Below are 26,547 nucleotides of genomic sequence, written 5' to 3'. Positions count from 1 at the left end.
GAAGGACCAGCAAATACAGTCACTACTTTTCAAAGACGTCTTGAAAGCAGCACTTTGAATCAATATCCTATAACTCTATTTTAAATAGCAAACCAATGGATTGTATATGTTGTACAAAATATTAAAATATTAAAAGGTGCCACTGGAGGAAATGCCTTTATTATTTTCTGTTCTATTTCGTGTTGGACAACAACCATTAAATACTTGGTTAATAGATCCAAGGCAAAAAAACCTGCATCCAGTTCTCAAATGCGTTTAAGCTGAAGGAAGTGTTGGTGCTGGGAAGCAGTAGCCATAGTCAAAACTAGGAATCTGCTGTAAGGTAGAACTTTGGGATGCAGAGGGAGAGAGAATTACTGTTTCCAATCTGTGTTCCCTGCTCTGCGATGGGGAAGAAAACGCATCCTGGATTGTAGGAGCGTTACTGAAACCTGCTTCAAATCAGTAAATAAGCAAATATTTGAACTGTTCACTTAAATTGTATGAACTCTTCATGTTCTTATTACCGTGTCTCTTCTAGGTCTTACTCTTCTTGATATCGACTTGTAATTTTAAGAGAAAATAAACAAAGCGGACATTAGTGATGAGCCAGAGCTTTGGTATTGAAAGAATTTCAGAGTAAGGTTCCTTTTAGCCTTTTCTCCTAAATCATGTGCTTTATCTTCACCCCACGACTTTACCTTTCCAAGCTTGATCGATAGTTACTTCTTTCCTTGTTCATCCTTTGTCATTGTGATTTATTCGTTTTTTTAAAGTCTGGATTTCAACCCCCACAGGAAAATTTGAGTGCACATCCTGAAATGTTTGTTGATGGCATAACTGTATCTTTTATCAAATCCCCCGTTGGTTTAATCCAGCGCTGCGTCTTCTTCAGGGAGCAGGAGGCTCAGCACTACTCCCTTTGCTCACACTTTTGCACCGATATGGCAAATATGGGGGGGGGGGTTGCCTCCCTCTTCTGCTGAGCCCCCTTCAAAGGCAGTTGTGGGATGTGTGGATTCAGATCCCAGTGAAGCAAAGGGGTTGAGGATCCCTGGGTGAGGGGGTGTGCTCAGAGGCCGTCAAGCATGAGCACAGGCTCAACCCACCACACGTGGCAGCTCTGACTTCACTCTGAGTTAGACACATCCCAGCAGCTCCCTCGGCCACTTCTCAGCCAGCTGCCTGGTGTCTCAGCCCGGTTTGTGATTTCTGCCCCTAGAAGTGGGAATCGCACAGTTACAGCCCCAGTCAGCACTGCAGAACCCAAATCTCTCTCTAGTGATGGAAGATATTGGTTCTTTTACCCATGAATCTTCCTCTTAGGGAGCCTCCAGGAAAAACAGGGAGAGGCTCTTTAGCAGGGAGTGCAGGGATTGGATGAGGGGGAACAGTTTTAAGCTGAGAGAGGGGAGATTTAATTAGGTATTAGGAAGAATTTTTTTCCTGTGAGGGGAGTGAGGCACTGGCACAGGTTGTCCAGGGAAGTTGTGGCTGCCCCATCCCTGGAGGTGTTCAAGGCCAGGTTGGATGGAGCCCTGAGGAGCCTGATCTGCTGGGAGGTGTCCCTGCCCATGGCAGGGGGCTGGAACTGGATGATCTTTAAGGTCCCTTCCAACTCAAACCAGTCTGTAATCCAAACTTAAGAGAGCAGGCTGAGAAAAGAAAGGCAGGCCACTACACCATCGTGCTTTCTTGTCATCATAAATAGCTTTATTGTGAAAAATACCATAAAATAATTCCCACAATTCTAGAAAAAAAAAACCCAACAGTTCTTGCTTCTTCGATTCATGATTTTATATAAAGGCATTTTACAATTTGAAACATGTTAAATCTCCAGCTAGCTTAACTTATCCTTCTCAAGATGTAAAACTGCTACTTTCAGATTTGCTGAGGGCAAAAGAAAATTATTCTCCCCTTTATTTTTTTTATTATTTTATGGATAAAAGCATGTAGTACAGAGCAAACAAACACTACCTTACAGTAAGGCACTTTTAAATACAACTAACCTGCAGTGCTGCTATACTGGCTCATTCCCAGCAAAGCTCCTACAAATCACAGCCTGAAAGAGAAGGATAATTCTTATTCCACACACTTGGTCTGAAAACTGAAACAATAACAAGCTTGATTTTTATTAAAGAAGTTGAAGCTGACACGTTTGGGGTTTTTTTTTGCATATGTCACAAGTTCGAGCTGAGTTTAGAATTCACTTGGAATCCGGTTTAATACTGATTTATTAACACATCGGTATTAAGCACAAATCAAGGAAAATACACTCCCCTCCATTTTAAATCAAGTTGGAAACTAGTTTAATTAAACCCAAAGAGACAATGCAGCAGAGGAATTTCACATCTCCATGTAGGCCAAGTCCTGTAACAATGCTTTGTGCACATCTCAGGGTTTGTAAAATAAAGATATTTATTTCAATGCTCAGTTATTGAACATTATTGCACTACAGACACCCACGAATAAATAAACAGGCGAATTTCACTTCCTTGTGTGTTACCGCCCCATTAACACTCTGTGTGGCACCAGCACTTCTAAATTCCCATCAGGAAGTGCTTTGCTGGAGCCAGAGGATCGCTGTTCTTTTTAACACAACTTCTTCTTTCTCTGTTTTCAGAAGTTCCTCTGAGCTAAGAGCCAGCAGCTGAGCCCTTAAAAACAGCACTGGAGTGGTAACACTTCTCATGATCAGCAGCTGCGTGGCATCAGAAAGCCTTGCTCTCTATTGTCATTTGTTGTTTTCAAGACTCTGCCTCTCACAGAGGGAATCTACGAACATCATTCATATATTAATCATCATCTTCCTTCTGACTACATTCATAGAATGGTTGGGGTTGGAAAGGACCTTAAAGATCATCCAGTTCCAACTCCCCTGTCAGGAGCAGGGACACCTTCCAGTAGATCAGGCTGCCCAAGGGTCCATCCAACCTGGCCTTGAACACCTCCAGGGATAGAGCAGCCACAGCTTCCCTGGGCAACCTCTGCCAGTGCCTCATCACCCTCATGGTGAAGAAATTCTTCCTTATTTCTAGCCTAAATCTGCTCCTCTCCGTTTACACCCATTGCCCCTAGTCCTATCACCACAGGCTTTTGTAAACAGTCCCTCCCCCACTCTCTTGTAGCCCCTTCAGGTACTGGTGCATTCAAGGCTTTTTCTTCTTAATATGTAAGTTTCCCTTTCCCATTCATTCCCAAAACAATCAATCCTTTTCGTCCCTGACTGCTGCCAGGGTACGGCAGAACTGTCCCTTCATTGCCTTACAGAAACCAACAGGCACCGCTTTAAGTGTCTTGTCTGAATAATTAACCTATGAAGGGCCCTCATCTTATTCCTTTCTCTTGGAAAAGCCAAATGAATAAAACCCAGGAAACAATTTTCTCAGCTATAGCTTTAAAAAGGAAAGAAGGAAGATGGATGAAGATAGAAACGCTACACCAGAGCAGTCCTTTAAAAGATGACTTATCCTTTCCGGGACCTCCCAAGCCTGCAAACAGCTGTCTGCACTATTTACTGTGACTCCCTACAATTGGACCCACTGCTGTGTGTGCAAAGTGTGACATATTGCTTACCCTGGTCAATGTTAATTTAAAAACAGCCCCTTCTGCAGTGAACGAGGTGATACAAAAGTGTTTGTATATACAGAGCAATGACAGCCGGCAGCCACCCAGCAGCAGGCAGCCCACAACAAGCCTCCGGGTCTAGGTCACTGCTTGGGGACAGGGGGCTGCTGACAGCCAGGAGAGGCTGCGCTGTACATGGAAGCTGCCTGCGATCATCTACTTGCTGTGAGCAAAAAGCACATGCAAGGAGAGCCAACCGCATCGGCTGATACGGCTGGGGAGTCGTCGTGCTGTGTGTTCCTGCCTCTTACGATAACCCTGCACGCCTAGAACAGCATCAACCACGTCCTGAGAATCTTCTACAGAGTTTAAACAAAAAGCTTTCTAACAGTTTAAAAGTCAAACTTCCAGTAGTCATTCGACTTGGAAAATATCCGACACTGGCATTTAAACAGGCTGCTGGGCTGTGTTCATACCATCAACTGTTAGAAATCACCACATCTTCAGCTTGAAGATAAATTTCTGCTCAACGAACACTGACCTTAAAACTGAAAAATATTTTACCAAGCCACACGGCATCACAATTACGTTTGTAAAGTACTTGGGCCAAGAATCAAGAGTTAGGCTTCAACAGGCTCCACTTACCAAAAGAAACGCCCCCACTTCAAACTGAAGGCTTTATTTGCTCATTTCATGTGTTTTACTGAAGCTGCTTATGCTTTCCAATGCTATGAGCTGAAGCGAGACAAGATTCCTGTCAACTTATTATTGTTTTCCAGTTAAAATCCAATCAAGAAAACATGGATGATCTGTCAATCTTACCCGCTAAGAAAATTGCTGCTGAAACGCATCAGTTATTGCGATATACTCAGGTAAGGACTAAGAAGGCCACTAAGAAGGCCACTACACTAAACCAATTTTAGCTACCTGCGTATAGAAAAAGTCAATCAGGCATGGGGGCCAATGGAAACCGAGTCCTTTTTGCACACAGGCAGCCTCGCCTGCAGTACTGTGCCTATTACATAAAATTACTTCCAACGATTTCCCATCAGATTAACTCCTGCAGCAAAGGCAAAGTTGTATCCCAGGAGAAGGGCTAGAGTTAATAGCGCATTCCTAGTCTGCAGTGTGCTCATCTCACCCCCTGTATCGGTTCTGAGTTTATGTACAGAGGAAATAAATTGCTGCATAGTAAGGGAAACGACACATCACATTTTTTGCTCAAACCTCAAGCAGCTGTTTTGTTAAAGTGCAAACTATTCAAAAAGGATACCTAAACATCCCAAATCACACTCAAAGTCTTTCAAAAAAAACACCAAGTGTATTTTGTTTTACTTTCATAGTTGACAATTACCGCCAAGGAAATCCTCCCAATTCATATCAGGTTAATGAAGAAAGCGATTAGACATTTTCAAACACAATTACTTACAAGCCATCTTCTTTCAGAGTGATTGTTCAGACTCATTCCGAACGCAGCCTCTTCACCCCCCTACCTATGGCACTGCCGACAGTAATACAGCACGTGGTCGCTAGGGCTTCCTTTGAAGAACACTGAGAGATGGATCATTCCGCTGAGCACGACGACTAATGATTTGTTAACTTAGAAACTATCGTCACTACCCTTTCCACAATTATTATGCCCCGATTCAGAAAAATATATACATGCATTTTTACCCTTAAGCGTATACTTTGAGTCCTAAATTTATGTTTAAGTGTTGTCCTAAGTAGCCTCTTAATGCTTTTTTTCCATCCATAGGAATAAACGTGTCCTGCATATCCACAACAAATACATAGGTAGTAACACCCCCCCAGCCAGTATGAGCTTATCAAGCTCATCACAAAGCAAATCCTCTGAATACTAAAAGAAAGGAGGAGTTCTCTTCTAGTGCAGTAAGACTCTGGGTTAAGGACAACATTAGAAATTAAGATTTTGGGGTCTTGAACTGAGAGACTTTTTATTTTTCAACCAATTCAGTAAAAAACAGCAGCAGCCAGCAGAAACAGTCTTGGCTCTAACTGAAGTGAAATTTGAATGTAAATGGTCCTCCTCCAGAACCAAAGGGGTTGAATCCTTGCCACGTGTTCCAGTTCCTATGGAAAGGGTTGCCTCCGCCCTGCTGACTCTCCGCATCCAATGGGTCCTCTCCCGCATCAAACTTCCGCCTCATTTCTGAAGGAAACAAAAACCAAAGTAGAATCATAGCGTAATAGTAAGGGCAGTAACATCAAGCATCTTTGATGACCAATAACCAGCTGAGAACCCTTTCAGCCCAGAGAGCCGCAATTATCATTTGTGTTAGCAGCATCTGTAGAACCTAATTACTTCGAATTTTTCAAAGCTGTCCAGAAGAGACTAAACTGCGAAAACAGTGGACGAAAAACCTCAACAAGTAATTTAGTTTCACACAACGCAAGGCAGTACCTGAGTGTCCAACAGGATGGGTATGAATTTCAACAGGGACAGGACAGTTGCACTTTGAACTGTGTCCATCAAATAATTAGGATATTTTGTCCTCAATGAGTTTATTGGACCTATTCTCACTTGGGACGGTCCAAGGCCAGACCATGAGGTATCCTGCCAGTTCTTTGGAGCCAGTGAATTCCAATACCGATCATTCAGCAACGGCACTGAAATCAGCATGCAGAGCCACAAACATTTTCAATCTCCACATACTGTTCAGGCAGAGCTGCCTACGGGGACAGCAGTTTGGAGGCAGAAAGCTTCTTATTTAAGCAGTATTGTCCAGTGGAGACATTTGAAAGCCTGCTCCAAGACCTACAGACAAATCACCTGACACATGATTACTGTGATTTACACCCACATACAACTTTCAAGCAGCCTGCAAACACCAGTTTTATCTGGGCAGAGAAGGGAAGCAAAGGAGTGAGTTAGGGGGGGGAAATCATGAGATTGTTTGGCAGAGGAATGCAGAAGACAGCCTCAAAGTGAAGCCCTATGATAAGCAGCTTGCAAACCAAAGCTCTGAGATTCTGACGTCCACGGGCTTCAAAAGTTTTCCTTTACATAATCAGCATGGTCACTAGAGCCAGAAATTGACCTGGAAAAAATATATGGATAAAAGGAGAGAATGGCAGTGCAGTAAGAAGAGATGGAAAGCAATACAGATGGCATTACAAAAGCCAATTGTGACTGGTGTTACTTTTCCTGCCCACCTGGACTGACTGGAATGGTAAACACTACATAAGAAACAGTGTCAAGGAGACAGTAGATGAGCATATCCTGGAGGTGATGACAAGGAAACAGCATCTCAAACGCTTCCAGGATAGAAATCTCCCAAATCTGTGCTCATAATTTTGAACACAGATCACATTAACGCAGAAAAAGGGTTTCTGTCCAGAAGTGCTTCTAATGCAGTTAATCACTCCCAGACTTCTCCTTCCCCCAAGAAAGTCTTGAGACCATCTGTCTAATGATCATTTAGATGAAGCTGAACAGTTGAAGATAAAAACAGAGGCCTCTGATTTCCGTGACTTTTATGTGCTTCTCTCTTTCCAGTGACCATACAGGAACAGTTTAAAGACAAGACCTTAAGAGATGGTTCTGGTTGAGGGGCTTTCTATGGGTGGTTGGGTTTGGGTTTTTTGGGTCATAGACGTGTTACTGCATCTGTTTGTTTCAAAGGAGGTGCGATAAACACACCATCCTGGTTTTCATTACATTCTTGAGACTCAATGGTCCAGCCCCCTTCTGTTCATCTCTTGGCCAGACAGACATCAGATCTCCTAGTCACCACACCACAGGGTCTCCCAGGACAGCGACCACACTCTTCGCTTTTTTTCCCCCTCCTCCAGAGCTGACCAGCGGACAGACAGACCTCACAGGGCTTCTTGCTCCTAGTGACCAGGCCAGCCACAGACCAGCAGTGAGGGCATCCTCTCCTTCAGGCCAACTGGAATGAGAACTCAGTCCCCTGCCTCAGGGAAACAGTTTACAGAATATCTGTTTACAGAATGCTTTGAGGCTTTCATACACACAACAAGGGCCAATTTTGAGGTTTTCTTCTGAGTACTTCAGGTGTTGCTATAATCTAAATGTACTCTGCAATAGAACAAGAGACAGCCACATCTCTAAAGTGATCATCTCCAGAGCTAAGCAATCCTGGAAATCCGTGTTTAAACAGAAGTCACTGAAACACAATAATTCTAGGTTTACAGCTGACTTCATGCCAGAGACTGGATGCAAGTATTGCTTTCTCAAGAGAAGAAAGCAAAACATGGAAGCTGCAATGCTTGTTACGACTTAACACTTGCTGCATTTTTACATTACTGTAAAAAAGTAATTGAAAAAAAAAAATGAAGTCATTTTATGAGAACAATCATTACCTGGGTCAGTAAGGACTTCTTTAGCAGCTGCTATATCGATGAATTTTTTCTCTGCCTTCTTCTTTTCTTCCTCACTCTGGAAGTTATCAGGGTGCCACTGGGATGCCAGCTTTCTGTAAGCTTTTATGATTTCTTGTTTTCGAGCGTTTCTGGATAGATAAAATTACAGTTAACTTAATTTTTTCTAATTGTTCACATACCACACTAGTGAATCTACAAGTTTATTTTAAACACTAAGACAGTAATTACAGGCATCTGGAAAATCATGAGGTGCTAGTTCACCTTCTGCAGGTGGCACTGAAGATTCTTCTTCACATGAAAAACAGAGGAACCAGGCTGCAACCTTAAACAAAGATTTCTCAGTCCTTCCTTCACCACCAATTTATGTTCCTTGGAAAGATGCTACTGCCAGCTACTATGCAGAATACACTTTACAGTCTGAGGAATTTACAATCAGGTAAGTAACAAAAAGCACAAAGAGTAGAGATCAAATCAGTTCAGGGTTGGAAGGATGACCAATACTAGTTCAGAACTGGACATCTGTTTAGTCCTCGTTATAAAGAGAAGATGCACTAGGGGAGATTTAGGTTGGATATTAGGAGGACTTCCTTTCCTGAAAGGGTTGTCGAGCATTGGAATAAGCTGCCCAGGGAGGTAGTTGAGTCACCTTCTCTGGTGGTGTTTAAAAATGAGTAGATATGCATGGGGACATGGTCTAGTGGCAGACTTAGCAGGACTGGATGAATGGTTGGACTCAACAATCTTAAAGGTCTTTTCCAGTTGAAACCATTTTGTGATTCTGTGTGACTGTGGGATTCTTAAGGCTAATGGCAAAAGGACTTCAGATACCTTTCAGTTAGTCCTTTCAAACTCTTCCAATCTATCACACTATCTGCCACAATTTTATTTTTTGTTGCTTTCAGTAGTTCTTCCCAGTCTTCATTTCTTCCCCAATTCATCCACCTGACTCTTGATCATCCACACTAAGAATTTCCCACCAAGGGATTTAGCTCCTTCCTTCCCAGAGTTGTTTCTTCTAAAGGAACGGTAAACAAATGCAACTTAAAAGCTGAACACTGCTACACTAGACTAGTTCAGTAGGAAAGCGAAGGCAGCAAAACAGTAACAAAACCAAACACTCGGAACAAATTCAAGTGATCAGCCCTAGATGTACTCACTGAATAACCAACTTTCAAGTCATCATCATCTTAGATAATATCTCACCTTTTTACTCCTAAGATTTTATAGTAATCCCTCTTCTGTGATTGCTTCAGCATCCTCTGGGCACGTTCCAGACCCTCCCGAATCTGCTGGTCATTTTCACTATTGGCTTGAGCAGTCTCATAGTCTTTAATAGCTTTTATAAAAAAAAGTGAATAAAAAAGAGATTAAGTTGAAGTTTGTGAAGAGTTGTGTAAAGAACTCAACCATTCACCAAAACTGAAGTTTTCCTATTAACTATACATAAACAGCAAAACTTGTATTTCAACTTGCCATGTTTTTTTTTCCCAATTTAGAAAACCTGGGAATAGGAGAAGATTCATTTTCACATATAAATAAAGTAATTTTATTTCTTTACGTTCATTAATAATTAACCTAATTTTCTTTAGGTTCATCATGGCTTTAAATTGGAAGGGAGGAGATTTATATTAGACATTAGGAAGAAATTCCTCACAATGCGGGTGGTGAGGCACCGGCACAGGTTGCCCCGGGAAGTTGTGGATGTCCGTGCGGACCTTGAGCAGCCTGGTCTGATGGGAGGTGTCCCTGCCCATGGCAGGGGAGTTAGAACTGGATGATCTTTAAAGGTCTCTTCCAACTCAAACCATTCTATGATTTTATGATTACACTTTTTAGAAAGGAAGGAGAGGGGAGGTTATGAGTAGCAAGTCAGAGCGCACTCTAGATCTTGAAACAGTCAAACGGATGAACATAACACGCTTCTAGGACGGGGACAAAACAGAAGGCAGGAAGCATTTTAGCAACTAGTATTTGAAAAGCCCACTGCACAATGTTAGTCCCACACTGTTCAACTGAAGGATGCCTTATACAGAGTCTTTAAATTAATATTGCTTCTTCTCCCACAGTCTGCACTCAATCAACACGATAGAAAGCCTTTGTCCTCTTTAATGACAATAAAGATGGATTTCAGATTACCAATAAGTTCGTACTGTTAGCAGAAGACAAATATTTGCTTTTAACGCCTCTGCGTAATATACAGACAGTTATATTGTAAGGGTCTTTTTTCCAAAGGCATGCTCTTGCTTTTATTTTAAGAGCAGCGTTTCTCACGAATGAAAGCAGAAGAGGTGCTGTAACATATTCATGAATTCTGTAGAAATTCCAGGTCTACACTTTTCTTTTTGAACCAAACTATACTATTAAGTGGTAACTGAATGCTTAAGACACCAAGTTTAAATATTCTATGATATCAAGATTTATCGAGGGAAGCAACTGTTGAAGTCTTTAATGAGACTGCTCTTCTTTCACTGCTATAATTCTCAAAGTCTCATTTGCAGATCCCAGTCTCCTAGGTTTCTCAAGTTAGACAAAGCACTCGCATCAGATTATTTCCAAGCAGATGCTATTTCCCAGCAGGTGTTACATTTCTTTTTCGCTGTTTCTGAGCAAGACAGCAGGAAGTGCTAATGTATTTGTATTACCCGGACATCTGATACCACTGTAATCTTGTTTCAGTTATTGAAAAACAAAATCCAAAAAAGTATTTCCAGTGCCCAACGATTTCATATGCTATTAACAAACAAAACAAAATCTCTATTCATTTTCACATCACTAGACACTGTCATTTGCTGCCTGAACAACGCATTTCGCCTTCTGCTAATATTTTTAATAATTCGTCCAGTCATTAAAAAAAGCAACAAACAAGACTGTATGCTGTTGAAACTGATAAAAATAATGGAAATGCAGGGATTTCATTATTCTGCTTTACCACTCCAGTAAGTTCAAGCACAAGTGTCTTCCATCTGCTTCATGTACTAACGGGAGGTTCCATCGCAACGTCCTGCCAAGCGCACATCACATCTCAGCTTCACCAAGCACAGCTACAGTGTGCACTGCTGCCCAAACCTAGCTGCTCAGGGGCCAAGTATTTGCAGTGACAGCACTAGACTTCTTTTTTTATATTGACTCCCTCATTTAAAGGCTGCAAGCATTAACCACGTGGGAAGGTATGACTTTTAGTGCCACACACTGCAGAGGGAATGCGCCCAGTGCACCTGAGGGTAAGTACATTTTACACTTTCTCTCAGTTGGAAAAGAGTTCAGTTTTGATGGTACTCTCCAGTGCAGGAATCTTCCTCTTTCAGAGAGCTAATGGCTCTCCTCACTTGAGGCATAAGGGCAGGAAGCAGGTGGAAGCAGATGACAGCTTCCTGACCACAGGAGGTTTGCTGTGAAACCAGATTACTAATTCATAGCATGTCAAGTGAGATATTTAATCAATTCTTCTCCATGAGTATTTCTAAAAGCACAAGTACCTCACAAACCAACACCAGAATCACTGCTGTTTTCTTATTGGCTTGCTACTTCAGAGAGCATCCTTTCTTCCTTTCATCCTGTCCCATGACATGAAAGAAACAACCAGTTTCCAGTACCACTTTCAATTTATATTCTTTTTAGTCAAATCTAACTCTCCTTCTTTCAACACAAGAGCATTCACAATCTCTCATACAGCAATCACAGAGTGTCTCTGAACACCTTAGTTGGCTTTCCCACCTTGCCTGCAACTTCAATACAGAGTAACCAAGATCACCCATTTTTCCATATGTGGAATTGATTTCCTATCAAATGTGATTAACTGCAGGTGACCTACATCCACACTGTCTTTGTTGGAGCAATAAGTGAACCAGCCTGTGCTCTTACTGAAACAAAGACTGCTTCCTCTAGATTAGTAGGGTGGGGTGGAAAAAGGGTGTCCCGACCAATTTTGAAACAGCTAAGTGTTCTTATTTCTTTTTTGACAAAATTTGTGCTGTCTACTTTAGACAGACTGGTGATTATATGAGGTAAGCCAGAAAGGGAGTCATTACACATCTGTCTCTGTAGACAAGCCCTGGATCCCATGTGATTATAAAGTAATTAAAACCATTTGATGGGGAACAGAACTCAGCTATACATACTGAAGTGCATCTTGAACATTTAACAATCACCTTCAAAGTTCTGAATTACAAGTACTTTGAAATTTCCTGTCTTTAAACAGGAAAACAGGCGCCTCCAGCTTGCAATTTTCTTGAGGAAAGAACAAGAATCAGTTTGCCCCTTTAAATATGAGACTATAATTTTAATTCCTTTATGTTCTCTACAGCAGAGAAAAATCTGCCATCATTTTACAGCAGTTAAAACTGAAGGGTAAGCAAAGACACCTTCAGGCAGGCTAACGTTAACGGACTATAATACTGTTTATGGAGACTGGAGTGTAACCACAGCCATGTCACTGCTATCAAGAGCAGGAGGAAGACAGGAGATCTGTTAAACAGGGATTTGTAGGAGCCCAGTTCCACTCTAGTACAGTTGTCCACTCAGAACCAGGCTAGACCAAGCCCAGCAGACTCCAGCCCAGGAAATAAGCTCTCCTAGATCCCAGATGTGTCCTCTCTGTGTTTTCTTATATCCCACAACAGAGAGGCTTTTGCTCCAGCACAAGACCAGCTCTGTGCATTTGTACAACAGGCTGTTACAAAACTTTTCCTCTAATTTGCAAGAGTTGACAGATTTGCTCACCATAGTGGAACCAGAAATAGATAAGGCTTTAATAGAAGATAATGTTAGAAAGATCCAAATTGAGATTCAACGCAGATCAATTCTGCCCAGCAATAAGAAGCAAAGGTATATCTAAGAAGACTCACAGCAGGGCTTGTTTGGCCTGCCCTTCTCTGTACCCTCCCTCCAAGATTCAAATATCTTGAGGGGGAAAAAATATATAATCTTAAATTTTCTTTAGGTTCTGCTTTTGCTGATACTTCTTCTTCTTAAATAAAAAAATCTCTGTGCAAGCTATAATCTATGGAGATTTGAATTCTCTACCTTTAACTATTTTTAGGGAAGTAGGGCTTTTTTATTAATTTGTAAATTTACTTTTCCCAGCAAAGCTTACTTCCATTGTACTGAAGCACAGAAAAAAGACAGAAATGCCTGAAGGGGGCCTCATCACTGTAAAATGTTCCAGAGCCTCTACTTTTAGGTTCATGTTAAGTATGCTGGTCTGCATCAAAAGAAGCGTGGCCAGCAGGTCAAGGGAGGTGATTCTCTCCCTCTACTCTGCTCTCTTGAGACCCCACCTGGAGTGCTGTGTCCAGTTCTGGAATCCCCAACATAAGATGGATATAGAACTGTTGGAACAGGTCCAGAAGAGGGCCACAAGATGATGAGAGGGCTGGTGCACCTCTGCTATGAGGACAGGCTGAGAGAGTTGCCTGGAGAAGAGCAGGCTCTGGGGAAACCTTATAGTGGTCTTCCAGTACCTGAAGAGGGATTACAGGAAAGCTGGGGAGGGACTGTTTACAAAGGCACGTAGTGATAGGACAAGAGGGAATGGCTTTAAATTGGAAGGGGGAAGATTTAGATTAGACATTAGGAAGAAATTCTGGGAAGAAATTCTATCATTCTATGCTGCAGGTCTAAATAATCCAAACATCGAAAAAAATTACCCTAAAAAACCCAGAAAGATGTTTTATTCTCACACAGGGGTTTCTTTAAGTAATCCTTTTATACAAAGGTCATCGGTTCTGCAAAATGCTGTTTACTTCCACCCTTTTTCTTTTCGGGGGGAAGAAGATTTGCCAGCCTTAGTCAAGAGAGACTAGGTCTAGGTCACTTAAGAGATACGAAGTCTACAGGGTTGATGAAAAGGACTACATGAAACACCAGCCTCTTTCCATTTGAGTCAAGGGGGCCTAAAAAAAGAACAAAATGGGTATCCTGTTTCTGAAGTGAGCTTCGAGCGGTAAGTGATATCATCTCTCAGTGATTAATTTCTCAAAAAGACAAAAAAAAGTGTGAGCATGCTATTAATGAGAACAGCTGTCTCATGAATGTTTCAACAGAAAAGACTTTTTTGTTCAGCTGTAAAGCTGATCCAGTAGAAGAATACAGAAAAAATGTTCTACGAGCACTAAAATTAATGGAACTAGTTTTCTGCAGATTTAAAGTCTAGAAGTCCTTTCCTTCATCACATTTGTCTAAAACAGCCCAACACTTCAAAAACTGCAGCATGACTGAGCACAGGGATGGAACCGCCAGATGGCCAAATTTCCCTCTTAAGCCTGGCTTCTTGTGGAAATGAGATTCCCTAAATTAAATTTTTAAGATTTTTTTATAGCACATTAGCACTTAGGACTCTTACAGACGGTAGGTAACAACATAACAGTGTACTCAGGGACACCCATTACTCAGTCCCTATGTAACAGTATGCATTTTATGGAAAACCCGTATGGAAAAATCATAGAATGGTTTGGATTGGAAGGGATCATGAAGGTCATCCAGTCCAACCCCCCTGCAGTGAGCAGGGACACCTTTAACTCAATCAAGTTGCTCAGAGTCCAATCCAACCTCACCTTGAGTGTTTCCAGGGATGTGGCATCTACCACCTCTCTAGGCAACCTGCTCCAGTATTACACTACCCATAGGGAAAAAAAATTTCTTCCCAATATCTAGTACAAGCCTCTCCTCTTTTAGTTTAAAACCATTACTCCTTGTTCTATCACTACAGGCCCTGTTAAAAGTTTTCCCTCATCTTTCCTATAATCAATACTTAAAGGGAGATTGAGTATCTGCAGCCTCAGAGGCAGAATCAGCTTACAGGTTCAAGTTAGAATTCAGAAGACATTTCTTCACCAAGTGTTATCAGGCACTGGCACAGGCTGCCCAGGGAGGTGGTTGAGTCATCATGCCTGGAGGTACTTAAGACAGCTAGATGAGGTGCTCCAGGACACAGTTTAGTAGTGGACAGACACAGTTGGACTCAATCCCAAAGGTCTTTTGCAACCAAATGATTCTACGATTCTCCTGCTCTTAGCAGCACTACAGAGACCCACGGAGGTGAAGCAATGGCTGTTACCTTCCTCTGCCCTCAACATATGATAGGGGATAGAATAGTATTGTTTCATGCTGCCACCTAAAGACATGAAAACGGAGTACCTAAAACTTATTTACACCTCCCTAACCATAACTACCTTTTATCTCCAAATGCAATTGTCTGACATTGCTGATGATATGTGTTTCAGTTGAGCAAACTGTACAGTCTCATAAAAGAGCCTGAACATAGCCCACTGTTGTAAAGACAACTCCACTGTAGATAAAACAAGTACATCTCACTTATACTCATCAAGACAAAATTACCTGCAGATATTTTTATAAATCTGCAACTACCAGCGCTGATTAGGGATAACGACACAGTGTAGAGTCAAAGTGCATGTTAAATTTTTTTTTAAACACTGACTGCATTTAAAACACCCACAAAAAAGTATCTGCAAACTGCCTGCAACTGTACCTTCCTCATACAGGTCTTCCAGCAAATAAGCTTCTGCTCTATCTTTCAGAGCATTCACATTGGTTGGTTCCAGTTGCAGAACTTCTGTACAGACTTTTATGGCTTCAGTAGCCTGCTGATTCTAAGGAAGAGAAAGCAAAACGAAATTGATGTAGTTGTGGGGCTAGGGGGAGGGAGGCATTGTTTGTTTTAAAGAAATTTACAGATGGAGATAAGCAAATTACCTTTGATAAACAATGGCAGATCCTTTCTTTGGCACGAGTAGTGTAAACTGGGACATCTGGCTCGGTTTTCATTACAGAATCATATTTATTGATAGCATCTTCATACCTGTTTAAATCATAAAGATAAGCAAAATATCATTAAATGCAATGGCTATTTCAGGGCATTGCAATTAATTTACAAATGTTAAAGTTTTAAAAGTCACAGATTTTCACGTTCTTCTAGCAACGGATCTTAATTTTAAGCCTTGAAGGTGTGGTATGAAACAAGAGCATGAGGAAGAATGTCAGCCACTTCAAGAATTGCACCATTGTTCTCTTTTCTGTGCTACAAGACAGAAGAGCGAGTACTACGCCTGGCATGCTTCTGCAGAAAGTAACGACTACCATCCTTCAGTGTGAACAAACAACAGCCTGTTAGTCGGATCCATTTTTGCTATCAAGGCACTGCAGAGTCACTAGGTGGCTTTATTCTAAAGATGTGGTCCTTTAATCACAGAACAACTGAAATTGGAAGGGACCCCTGAAGGTCATCTGGTCCAACTCTCCGGCTCAAGAAAGGCCAACTAGAGCTGGTTGCCCAGGACAGTGTCTAGAGAGATTTTGAGTATCTGCAAAGTGGAGAGACTCCACAATCTCCCTGGGCAACCTGCACCAGTGGAAATGTGGCAGGAAGCATTTCTTTATGCTTAAATGAAATTTCTCATTTCGGTTTGCACCCACTGCCCTTGGTCCTGTCACCAGGCTCCAGTGAAAGAAGCTTGACTCTGCCATCTTTGCATCCTCCCTTCAGGTATTCATAGACATTGATGAGATCCCCCTGTAGCAGAGAAGGTTCAGGAGCAACAGTCCCAACTGTTTCAACCTTTCATCACAGGAGCAATGTCCCTCCATCATTTCAGCGGCATTTCATTGGACTTTCTCTCTCAGCATCTTCTCCTCTCCTGTACTGGGGAGCCCAGCACTCCAGGCGTGGCCTCACCAGTGCCAAGTTATAATATACGAGAGCTGACAAATCCTACCCCTCTCTTGGTCTTGCTGCCCGCTTCACAAGGGAGTTAAGTATGCAAAGAGAAGACAGTGGCATCTTAAGGAATTAGAATAGGACTGTCACTATGCAAGTCAATATTTATTTTAATTGTAACGCGAGAGCTGTGCTTAGTTATCCACTTCAACTGACAAATGCAAAAAGCATCACTTAACTCCTCAATCAATAATAAGCTGGCACTTCAGTAGCAGGTTTTTTTTTTAATATAGCAGTGAACACTCACCTGCCTTCTCTGATGAATTCCTCTGCAGACTCAATCTGTTTATTGAGTTTCTTTACTTGCTTATAGAGAGAGAAGCATTGCTTATGGTCTTGGTCCAGTTTCAGACACTCACGGACTTCACTTTTCACAGGGAAGTAGGGAAGAAAAAAAAGAAAACACCAAAAAACCAAAAGAAATATATCACCACACATTATGAAATTTCATAGAATCATAGAATAACCAGGTTGGAAGAGACCCACCGGATCATCGAGTCCAACCATTCCTATCAAACACTAAACCATGCCCCTCAGCACCTCGTCCACCCGTGCCTTAAACACCTCCAGGGAAGGTGAATCAACCACCTCCCTGGGCAGCCTGTTCCAGTGCCCAATCACCCTTTCTGTGAAGAACTTTTTCCTAATGTCCAGCCTAAATCTCCCCTGGAGGAGCTCGAGGCCACTCCCTCTTATCCTGTCCCCTGTCACTTGGGAGAAGAGGCCAGCACCCTCCTCTCTACAACCTCCTTTCAGGTAGTGAATATATATTTCACCTATATACACAACGCAGTATCTGTAAGCTGGCCAGAACAACAGCTAATTTTACACAATCTTTCCCTTCATCCAAAAATGAATTTCAAGTGATACAAAAGTCTTCCAGAACATACAGGGGTATTAGGTTTGATTTTAATTATTTTTTATTGCCAAATACACAGAGATCGGGAAGCGTTACATTAATAACTGACTAAACAGCAGAAGAAAAATACACCCTGGGAAAGAAATTATATTCAGCAGTTATGAGATACAATTGATTGTAATCTTCCTGTATATTTAACTCTGCCATATTACAAAACACCTCCTTAAAAGTGTATTTTATGCTGCCTGAAACAGACAAAACTCAGCTAGGACCCAAACCTCCTCTCAATGGAATCTCAGCCAAGCCTGAGGCTGACTTTTCACTATAAAGTCTGTTTAATCAGATTCTGATTAGAATAGATACACCTTAGAATAGTCAAAAGACTTTCAAAAATCTCCAGAATGCAATCATAGAATGGTTTGGGTTGGAAATGACCTTAAAGATCATCCATTTGAACACCCCTGCCATAGGCAGGGACACTTGCTGCTAGATCAGGTTGCTCACAGACTCATCCAATCATATGAAGGAACAAAAGTTTTGTATCATATAGAGTCATCATAGCAGAACCAAGCTGTTACCTTCAGAAAGAGATTACAAAAACTTGGTTTCATTCCTAATCAAAGACAAAAACATCTATTATTTGAAAATCATTAAGCCTGTAAAGGTAAGAGGAAACAACTAAGGGAAGGACAAGATTCATCACCCAGCAAGGCCAAGAGCTATAGAACTCCTAGTATACCTTAATTATGAAAAAAATTTAATATCAGGAGTATAGCTAAAAGAGGCTTCTCCCTTTGTTTGGATTCTGTTCTACTCTCTCAATTGTACTTGAAAAATCTTAAGATTTGATTATTAATAGAGGAAGTACATCTATGGATTTTAAAGAAAAAAAGAATACCAGCTACTCTTCAAATCAGCAGGCTACGCGATGGCCAGCTACCAAATGTCACCACAGAAGTGACCTATGAGCTTCAGAGATTAAGTGTACTCTGGAAAGGGGATCTCTTATGCAAACCAATTAGTCATTTAGTGTTTACTTTTGCCCAGCTATAAAAAGAATTTCTGCAATTATAATCACATGCAGTTTCCACCCACCAGCTTTTGTCATACTTTGCCAAGAAAAGAAACTCAGGCTTTTTAAGTTCCCTTCACCTCTTACTGAACAGGTTCTGTGTCAGAATTCATATTGGAAGGAGCCCAGAGATGCAGGTAGCACATCTGAGATGATGAGCTGCACAGACACCACTTCTGTGCAGAAAGGATTATATAATCTATTTAACTGAGTCCGGAGTTTGGAGTTAACAGTCTGGACAGGGCAAAGGGCACTCATCTGCAGCACTGACTAGGGACATACGGAATAACACCTTAAACTTAACTGAATACGAACAAAAGGATAGAGCATTAAACAAAACAAAAAAAGTAATCATGCAAAATCCTGGACACTATCTAGAAGAATAAAAGATTGACAGTTCTGGATCTCCAGCTCCTCATTCTTGGATGCTCCTGTACTTTTTATTTATTAAACCAGTAACTTTTTGAAAATAAATATCCAGACTTAATTCATAGGGGTTTTATTGTTTGCATTGTAAATTTAACTTGAATGGAGGTTCAAGGTTAAAAAAAGGCTCCAGCAAGGCAAGTTTAGAGAAGTACTTTCTTCTAGCATTCCTCTACAATAAGAATAGTAAATGCAAGCAACTCTGAAAGACCTGCACTATGGCTTCTATTTAAGTAAACAAAGTACTAGCAAGTATCAATAGCTGGTACGCCAAGAATAAACACAGTGCCTTCGCTGCCAGTTCTTAGCTTCAGGAAAAGAGCTTCCTTCATCAGATCCAGACCAGTGTTGCTACCCCATCCAAAAGACAGACAATGTGTTTATCATGACCTATATCAGCACCTTTTTTGTCTCAATCACAATTACAGCAAACAATAAAATTACCTGAGAGATAATTCATGGTCCCCCAGCTGATAATATATTCTGCTGATTTTATAGAAGGCTTCAGTATTATCATTCTTTAATTTGGCAGCAGCTTTCAGGTCACTAATGGCTTTGCTTGGTTCCCCTTCCTTTATATAACACTCAGCTCGAAGTTCCCGTAGCTCTGCATCCCAAACACAAACCTTGAGAAATCAAAATTAAAGCTTGGTTTTGGTCCATAACTCTTCACTTCTTTTTCTCCACAAAAGAAAAACCCCAGTTAATTTCACTTTGCCAACTGCAATAGCATAAGGTTCACGTTGCACGCAGAGTTCATGAAATTAGCATCTCTGCTTCCTGGTGGATGCTGTGATGCACCTGCCCAGTGAGAAAATAAAGGCCTGAAAAATTTGTGATTTATTGAGCTCATGCAGGGAGATGAATGAAATCTACTGGCACTGCTTAAACTGGGACAGTCTGCTCAGCCTCCAGGGAAGAATATGAGAATCAAATTATTATATCTTCTCAAAAGAGATGGGGTAATGAACAGCAAGGACCAAGGTGTCAGTCATCTTCTAGAATGAAGCCTGTAGGTAAGATTCGGCAACACAAAATTTGACCTTAGTATGTGGATTTTAAAGATATATATAGAGAGAAGTAACGCTACCACAGTATAGAAAAAATAGTTAATTAAAAGGAGCTGCCTGTCATAATTTGTTTTATAGTTTATTTTGGGTCTTATAATTTGTTTGTAAACAAATGAGGCTCATTTTAGAGAATCGGGCTTTTCTGCTTCTCCATCTTCCTTCCCCATAAACAAACTCCCACACTTAGGCAGTTTCTTCACCAAAAGCTAGAGCGTTGCAAATTCCAAGTCAGCAGTGTTAATTTTTACGTGGAGGGTCACAGCAGTTAACTGTCTTTTAATATATATTTCTAGACGACACACACAACACCCATGTGATTATTTACACTTATACTACCAGACTACCTATGCTGATTAAAATTCAACAGATACAAGTATCAAAGGAACAAACTGAAAATCTAGATAGCTATGTACATTTTTAACTTCATTACTTTCTTGATCTTCTGTTACTTAATTTGCCTCAAGATAAAAAATTACCTGCATCTAGGCAACAAAACACCTAGATTAATAAAAAAAACTACGCCTCCTATATCTGGCAAAGCTTCATTGGTTTGAGAGCAACTTTTTTTTCCCAACTTCCTGAAGAAAAAACCGAACTGTGGAAAAATGGGAATGTATAATCAAGAACGTTATCAATACCAGAGTTTTGGCTGAAGTCGTATGTTTAACCCTAATTACAATCTATTATTTTGACTTTTGCAGCTAGTGCTCAGCATTTCCCATTCTCCAACTTCATTATGGACTCAGGGTGCTCAGCAAAACTGAGCCAATTACACCAAGTGTTTTCACATCAGTGAAGAAGATATTAAACAAAAATATACAGATAAAAATATACAGGTATCAGACAGGAGCTCTTATTTCCCTTTCACAGTACCATTTTACTTAACACTTACTGCCAAGATTTCATCAAGAAGAGAAATAGCGGTTTCATAATCCTCTTGCTGGTAGGCAGATAGTGCTTGTGAATGCAGGCGCTGTAACTCATCAGATTTTGTCAGCTGAGTCTGGGCTTCTTTTTCCTCATTATTGCTAGGATTGGATTTGAGCTGCAAACATTAACAAGGAGAGCAACTTGAAATGAATGTTCAAGATTCTCTTTTTGTCCCATTAATAATCATGTCACGGAAAACTGACTAAAGCTGCAAATAAAGCAAAATTAGTTCTAAAATTCCACTGGAAATGTTTCCAGGCAATTTTAGTTTCAAGATAAGAAGCCAGAAGTCAAAAAAAAATCTAATTCTTCCCCCACCATGGCTTTTCATTTACCACTGGAAGCACCATACATACACACAAGTCCTCGTCCCTCCTCATCACTGGTTTGAAGTCTCAGACCATTAAACTGCAGCCTAGTTAACTCATCTCTCTGCAGACAGTTACTAAACACTGGACTCCAACAGTAGGAAGTATATGTGCATGGTATAATCGCATACCTCACTTTAAACACATAACATACTTATAGAATCAGGACAGAAAACACATCACAGATAGCATTACTGTAAAGATGTGTTTTTTCCAGAAAGAGGAGCAGCAAGTTAAGATGCTACAGACAGGGAAAAGGCTTAACTGAGATCAGCTGGGAATTTGTGCACTTCACATGTAGTTTTAAACTAGTTTTGGCTACAAAGACTTACTCCTCAAACCCCACTCAAAGCAAGCAGAAGGGGTTACACTGTGCCTGCCTTACTTTGTTTAGGCAGCTTCTTATTTTCAAAGAAAATGTTAGAAGCCAAAAATCTCTCAAAGTCAACTCTACTTTCACCCAGGAAGACAAATACAAGCTAGGAAGAAGCTCAGTCATACCCTTGCAAAGCCAAGAAATCATTTGTAACTTTAGCACAGTTTGAATAAGGTACTACCTTTAGACTTGTTGCTGATCAGAACAAGTTCTAAAGTTTCAAGAGGGGCTGATCAGTAGGACTTGAATTATTTTTTAAAGTATCATTGTTTGTTTTAAAAATCTAACCTTGCGCTACCTTGCATTTCATTTACAGTATCTTGATTAAAGTTATAAAGTCCTCAAAGTCATCCAATACTTTTTCTTGTAGCCCTTATGTCAAAGTGGCCCCTTCCCTTTTCTGCATCAGTAAGTTCTTCAAACACTCAAATTTTCTGCTTAGGTCTCTAATGTAATTCAACATCAGCCCTCAGAACTCTTAAGTATTAGAACCAGAGAAAATATAGTTAGGTATATGAAAGGAAAAAGCCTAAAAGCAACATTAAAAGCATATGCAGGTCCCACCTGTCTTAGAGCCTTCATTTAAATCTTTTTGAACCTTATGCAGCTGTTTCATTTCGCTGACAAAAAACCAAATTGTACTTGGACCTGAACATTTTCCTTTATCCCCTAACGCTGTCTTTCAGGAAGACGAGAGGAATGTGATCAAACAGTTTTCTTCTTTGTACACTAATTCCCAATATATGTTTCAAAAAGCTTTTCTTCTGTTTAGAACAGAAAAATTGCCTATAAACCCCTGATGCAGTACATCCTCTTTCTCCCCTAAATCTGGAGCTTGTAGAAAGAGGCAAATTTCTGCACTTGTTATTTTAAAAGCTCCAAGACAACCAAACTCTCTGAAGTTGTGAACTCTTCAGTTCCAGCTGACTTGCTCAATTTCACTCTCAATTTCTCAGCATTTATCTCTTTTAAAAATTAAGAGCTTTTGCTACAGACAAGCTTTATGCTTCCATTTAAGCATATCTCATGATAACACTGCATTCCTGAGACACGCAGTATGTTTCTTGTCATTTATTTGGAGCAAAACATCAGTGGAATACGAAAAGCAATGTTAAAATCATACAGACAACGCCAATCAATTTATCAAGCTGAGCTTCAAAAGCATTCACATGTGTGTCTGCCTTTCTCCCCTTTAATCCCAGTGATGAAGCTGGCTTCTTCCAGAACATTATCTCAAGGACTTGACTCAGAGCTTTGCAACATTACCTTGCTGCACCCATGACAGTGGGATAAGGTATTAGTAGTTCACTTCATGAAACCCAGCATTTTCTTGGCATCTAGAAAGTGCTTACATCATTTCTATTCAAAGTAGGCAGTCTTGAAATTGCTTTCTTGAATTTGCAGTCAAACATGAAGTATTGATAAGTTTTCTGATGGGAATAGCATTGCAACAAGCTAAATAATTCACACTGGTTTCCAAGAAGCATGGTAACACCCACCCCCAGCCTCCAAACCTGCCATACTTGATTGTATTTCACAAGTCTGTGGATATGACCTTCCTAAACACAGGCGGAAGTTAAACCAGCCACACACAAAGCTACATGTAGCATTACTTCAGAAAAATATTGTTAATAAGAGGTCATAGATACAGCCAAACTGATATACTGGCAGCAACCAAACAGTGAAGCCAGATCAATGTTAAACTACACAGGATACATTTGCATTTTCTGTGTGGATGCTGCTATCGCGATGATGCCACATGCCAGTGTGAATTAATGAATATATTCCAGCATGTCACACCTACACGTAGTTTACAACTGTGCTTTCTGTATCAGCAATATATATTTTATTTAACAAACCTTTACAACATTGTTAGTATGCTAAAAAAAGTATCCCCAAATACAGAACACTGATACAGGACTTGAACAGAACTGGAAATCACTAACGCTGTTTAAGTTAAGTCCTGTCCATAAGCTTTAGTAAGGACTTTTCCCTTCAGGATCTGTTTTTCAGAAGCATAGGAAGAGTTACAAAACATGGCTAAGCTAATTCAACAGCATATCATGACCTGTCATACTCTCCCAGTTACGTATTCCTACATCTTCCTTTGTAATGGTCCGTCAATAATACAGGAAAATGCTGGGCATTTAGTGCATGAATACTACTGCAAAAGAGTTAGAGCTGCCTTAATTAAAAAAAAAAAAAAAAAAGAGACAACTCAAAACCTACGCTCTCCAAGAGTATAGATTAAAGATATGCAGGCAATTCATTGGTAGCATTTGAGTATAGAATGACAAAATGGCTTAGGTTGGAAGGGACCTTAAAGACCATCCAGCTACAACCCTCCCTGCCATGGGCAGGGGTACCTCCCACTAGACCAGGGGTACCTCCCACTAGACCAGGCTGTTCAAAGTCCCATCCAGCTGGTCTTGAACACCTCTGGGGAGGGGGCATTCACAGCTTCCCTGGTCAATCTGTACATTAGTCTTTATAATAAAGACTAAACAACCTGAAAAACTCTTGCATATTGTTGTTTAAAAGAACTAAATATTGTTAAAAAAAACTCAAAAAGTTATGAATACACTGCTTCCATACTTTGCATATACTGGTCCAGTGGCAGTAACATAGGCAAACATCTATACATTCTAAAGCTGTTTAATTTTCATGTTTTGACACAGGTAATATTGACACAGTGAAAATAAATTTATTAGGCTTGTAAAAAGTATTGAGGTGAACTTGGTTTGTGTTATCTAATATCAAAACATTGTTTGGTTGGAAAAGACCTTTGCGATTGAGTCCATCCACACACTTGAGAACAGTGCACAAAGGAAAGCTGTGCCTCAGCAAAGCAATATATTAAGTAACACAACTACGATGTTAAGACAGATGGAAAAAAGGAAGGAAATATTTTTATTTTCATTCTTTACCCAGGAAGCTACAGATGATCACAGTACACAACGGAACGTATTTGGAAACAATCTGATGTTATTTTGATTTATTTAAGAGAGCTTCAAATATCCATCCCAAGCTTGGTTACTAACTTACTCAAATCAGGCTAACTTACAGTCCACCCACATCCAAACCAGTATTACTACACGTACCAACAAAGCACGGAAAATGACAGCCCAGTGTACTTTGCAACAGCAAAGAGCTTCTCTAGATCAGAGAAAAATTTGCAGATGTACAGTGCTCAGTCACTTGGGCTTGGCTGACATCTAGTGGAGCTGAAAGAAGCACCTTCCCTTTCCAGCTTTCAAGTGTTTATGCTTCCAAGGGAGACAAGAGTTGCATATTTAGAATACCTCAATTTACAGTATTTATTGCAACAAACTTCAACTCAGTCCAAACAAAAAATGAAAATAACTTAAAAGAAATAACAACTTGGTCCCTTACACGCTTTCCAACAGACTAGGCAGAAGTTCCGTTCTATTTTTATGCCTCCAAAAGAACTCAGCAACTTAAATGCTTGTCATTTTCTCTAGGTCACAAGCAGGGTCACAGACAATATTAAAAAGCATATGCAAAAGGCTGCCAGGAATTGCATTGCTTTTCTCACCTTTTCAGAAAGCCTTTCATCAACCAAAGTATACCAATATTCCTTTTATTTTTCAGTAAAAATCACATGCTTAAAGATAAAACAAATATTCCAAGGCTTCAATAGATTGAGGCCTTGGACATCAGCGATGTGCCCACAGATCTGTCCTGTTGACTCCTGTTTTGATTAGTAGTTTCTGAATAATAGAAGAAACTTGAGATTAAAGTACAAGAAGGCTTGGGGTATAGACAGTTGTAGGCTGCTTAGCACACCTTTTGACTCTCTCAACACCTTTCCTGCCCCTCTGGGCCACTCGCTGATTCAGTGGAAACCAGGCTCGCAGGGTTGAATTCTCATCCTTGGCCTACCTCAAGCTGCTGTGCCTGGGAAAAGACTCCCTCATCACCTCAATAAGGGAGCTGATTATTGGTCATCTTAACTAGGCACATTAAGAATATCCATTGTCATGATGCAGTGATCCAGAGCACTTGGACACCTCAGTGTTCTTATTCTTAAAGCTTTGAAGACCCTGTGTGGCTGCGAAAAGACCCCCCTCATTGCGTGAGAAAGATTGACCAAACACCAGTCACCCACTGATGGTATCTGGATCGTGGCCCAAGTAAGGTAGTCTGATATAACTAGTAAGAGTTGCCAGAATTACATCTTCCTAGTTGCAGCCAAAAGGAATATAAAAAAAAAAAATCAAAATGAATACTCAAATATCTGAAGAAAGTCAATCATCCCAAAATCCTATAAGTAAGTCATCATAAGGAAGGCCCTTTCAGCTCTTCTGGATGGCAGGAAGCTGGGACCAGTAATCTCTCCCTGAGTTGAGACACCATTCAGGTGTAGTACGTGATCGCATTTGCTAACACAGCAAATGAGAAAACCTTAGGCAAAGTCAAGTCCTCTTCAGAGCCAACCATCACCTGCTGGGAATGCTGATGCACCCTAGGTGAGTATTCTTGCCAATCTCAAGAGGGAAATTTTCAGCCTAGTCTCTCTACTCATCCCTTTATCTATCTGTATACTTAAATATATGTATATATCTTTAACTGTCGTCAAAACTATGCTTAAATACTAATACACCTTTTTGAACACTTATATTTCTATATTTCTGCACTTGCATATGTACTTATTATACCATGTAGTAAATAGGAGTGAATCTCAATTTTCAAATCTATAAGTAGCTGTTTTGATTATAATAGATTCTATACAATCACCTTGTTAAACACTAAACTGGTTTATTATTAAGTACTGGTAAAGCTC

The 26,547-nt window shown here is 40.5% G+C and overlaps 1 protein-coding gene across 1 annotated transcript in view; it reads right to left on the bottom strand.

Annotated features, from left to right (window-relative positions):
• Nucleotides 1–1,667: 1,667 nt before the first annotated feature.
• Nucleotides 1,668–26,547, bottom strand: part of DNAJC3 (DnaJ heat shock protein family (Hsp40) member C3) — a 39,904-nt gene continuing 15,024 nt past the window's right edge. Inside the window, exons 5-12 of the mRNA XM_069878682.1 lie at nt 20,962–21,114; nt 19,444–19,625; nt 16,890–17,009; nt 15,622–15,727; nt 15,398–15,518; nt 9,115–9,247; nt 7,891–8,039; nt 1,668–5,716 (exon numbers count right to left, since the gene is read on the bottom strand). Coding sequence (XP_069734783.1) covers nt 5,559–5,716; nt 7,891–8,039; nt 9,115–9,247; nt 15,398–15,518; nt 15,622–15,727; nt 16,890–17,009; nt 19,444–19,625; nt 20,962–21,114 — 1,122 coding nt within the window. The 3' untranslated portion in view covers nt 1,668–5,558. The remainder of the gene's footprint in view (nt 5,717–7,890; nt 8,040–9,114; nt 9,248–15,397; nt 15,519–15,621; nt 15,728–16,889; nt 17,010–19,443; nt 19,626–20,961; nt 21,115–26,547) is intronic.

The sequence above is a fragment of the Phaenicophaeus curvirostris genome, chromosome 1 (assembly GCF_032191515.1).
Source record: "Phaenicophaeus curvirostris isolate KB17595 chromosome 1, BPBGC_Pcur_1.0, whole genome shotgun sequence".
Taxonomy (NCBI): domain Eukaryota; kingdom Metazoa; phylum Chordata; class Aves; order Cuculiformes; family Cuculidae; genus Phaenicophaeus; species Phaenicophaeus curvirostris.
Note: the sequence above shows the minus strand (reverse complement) of the source record. Positions and strands in the feature narration are given on the sequence as shown.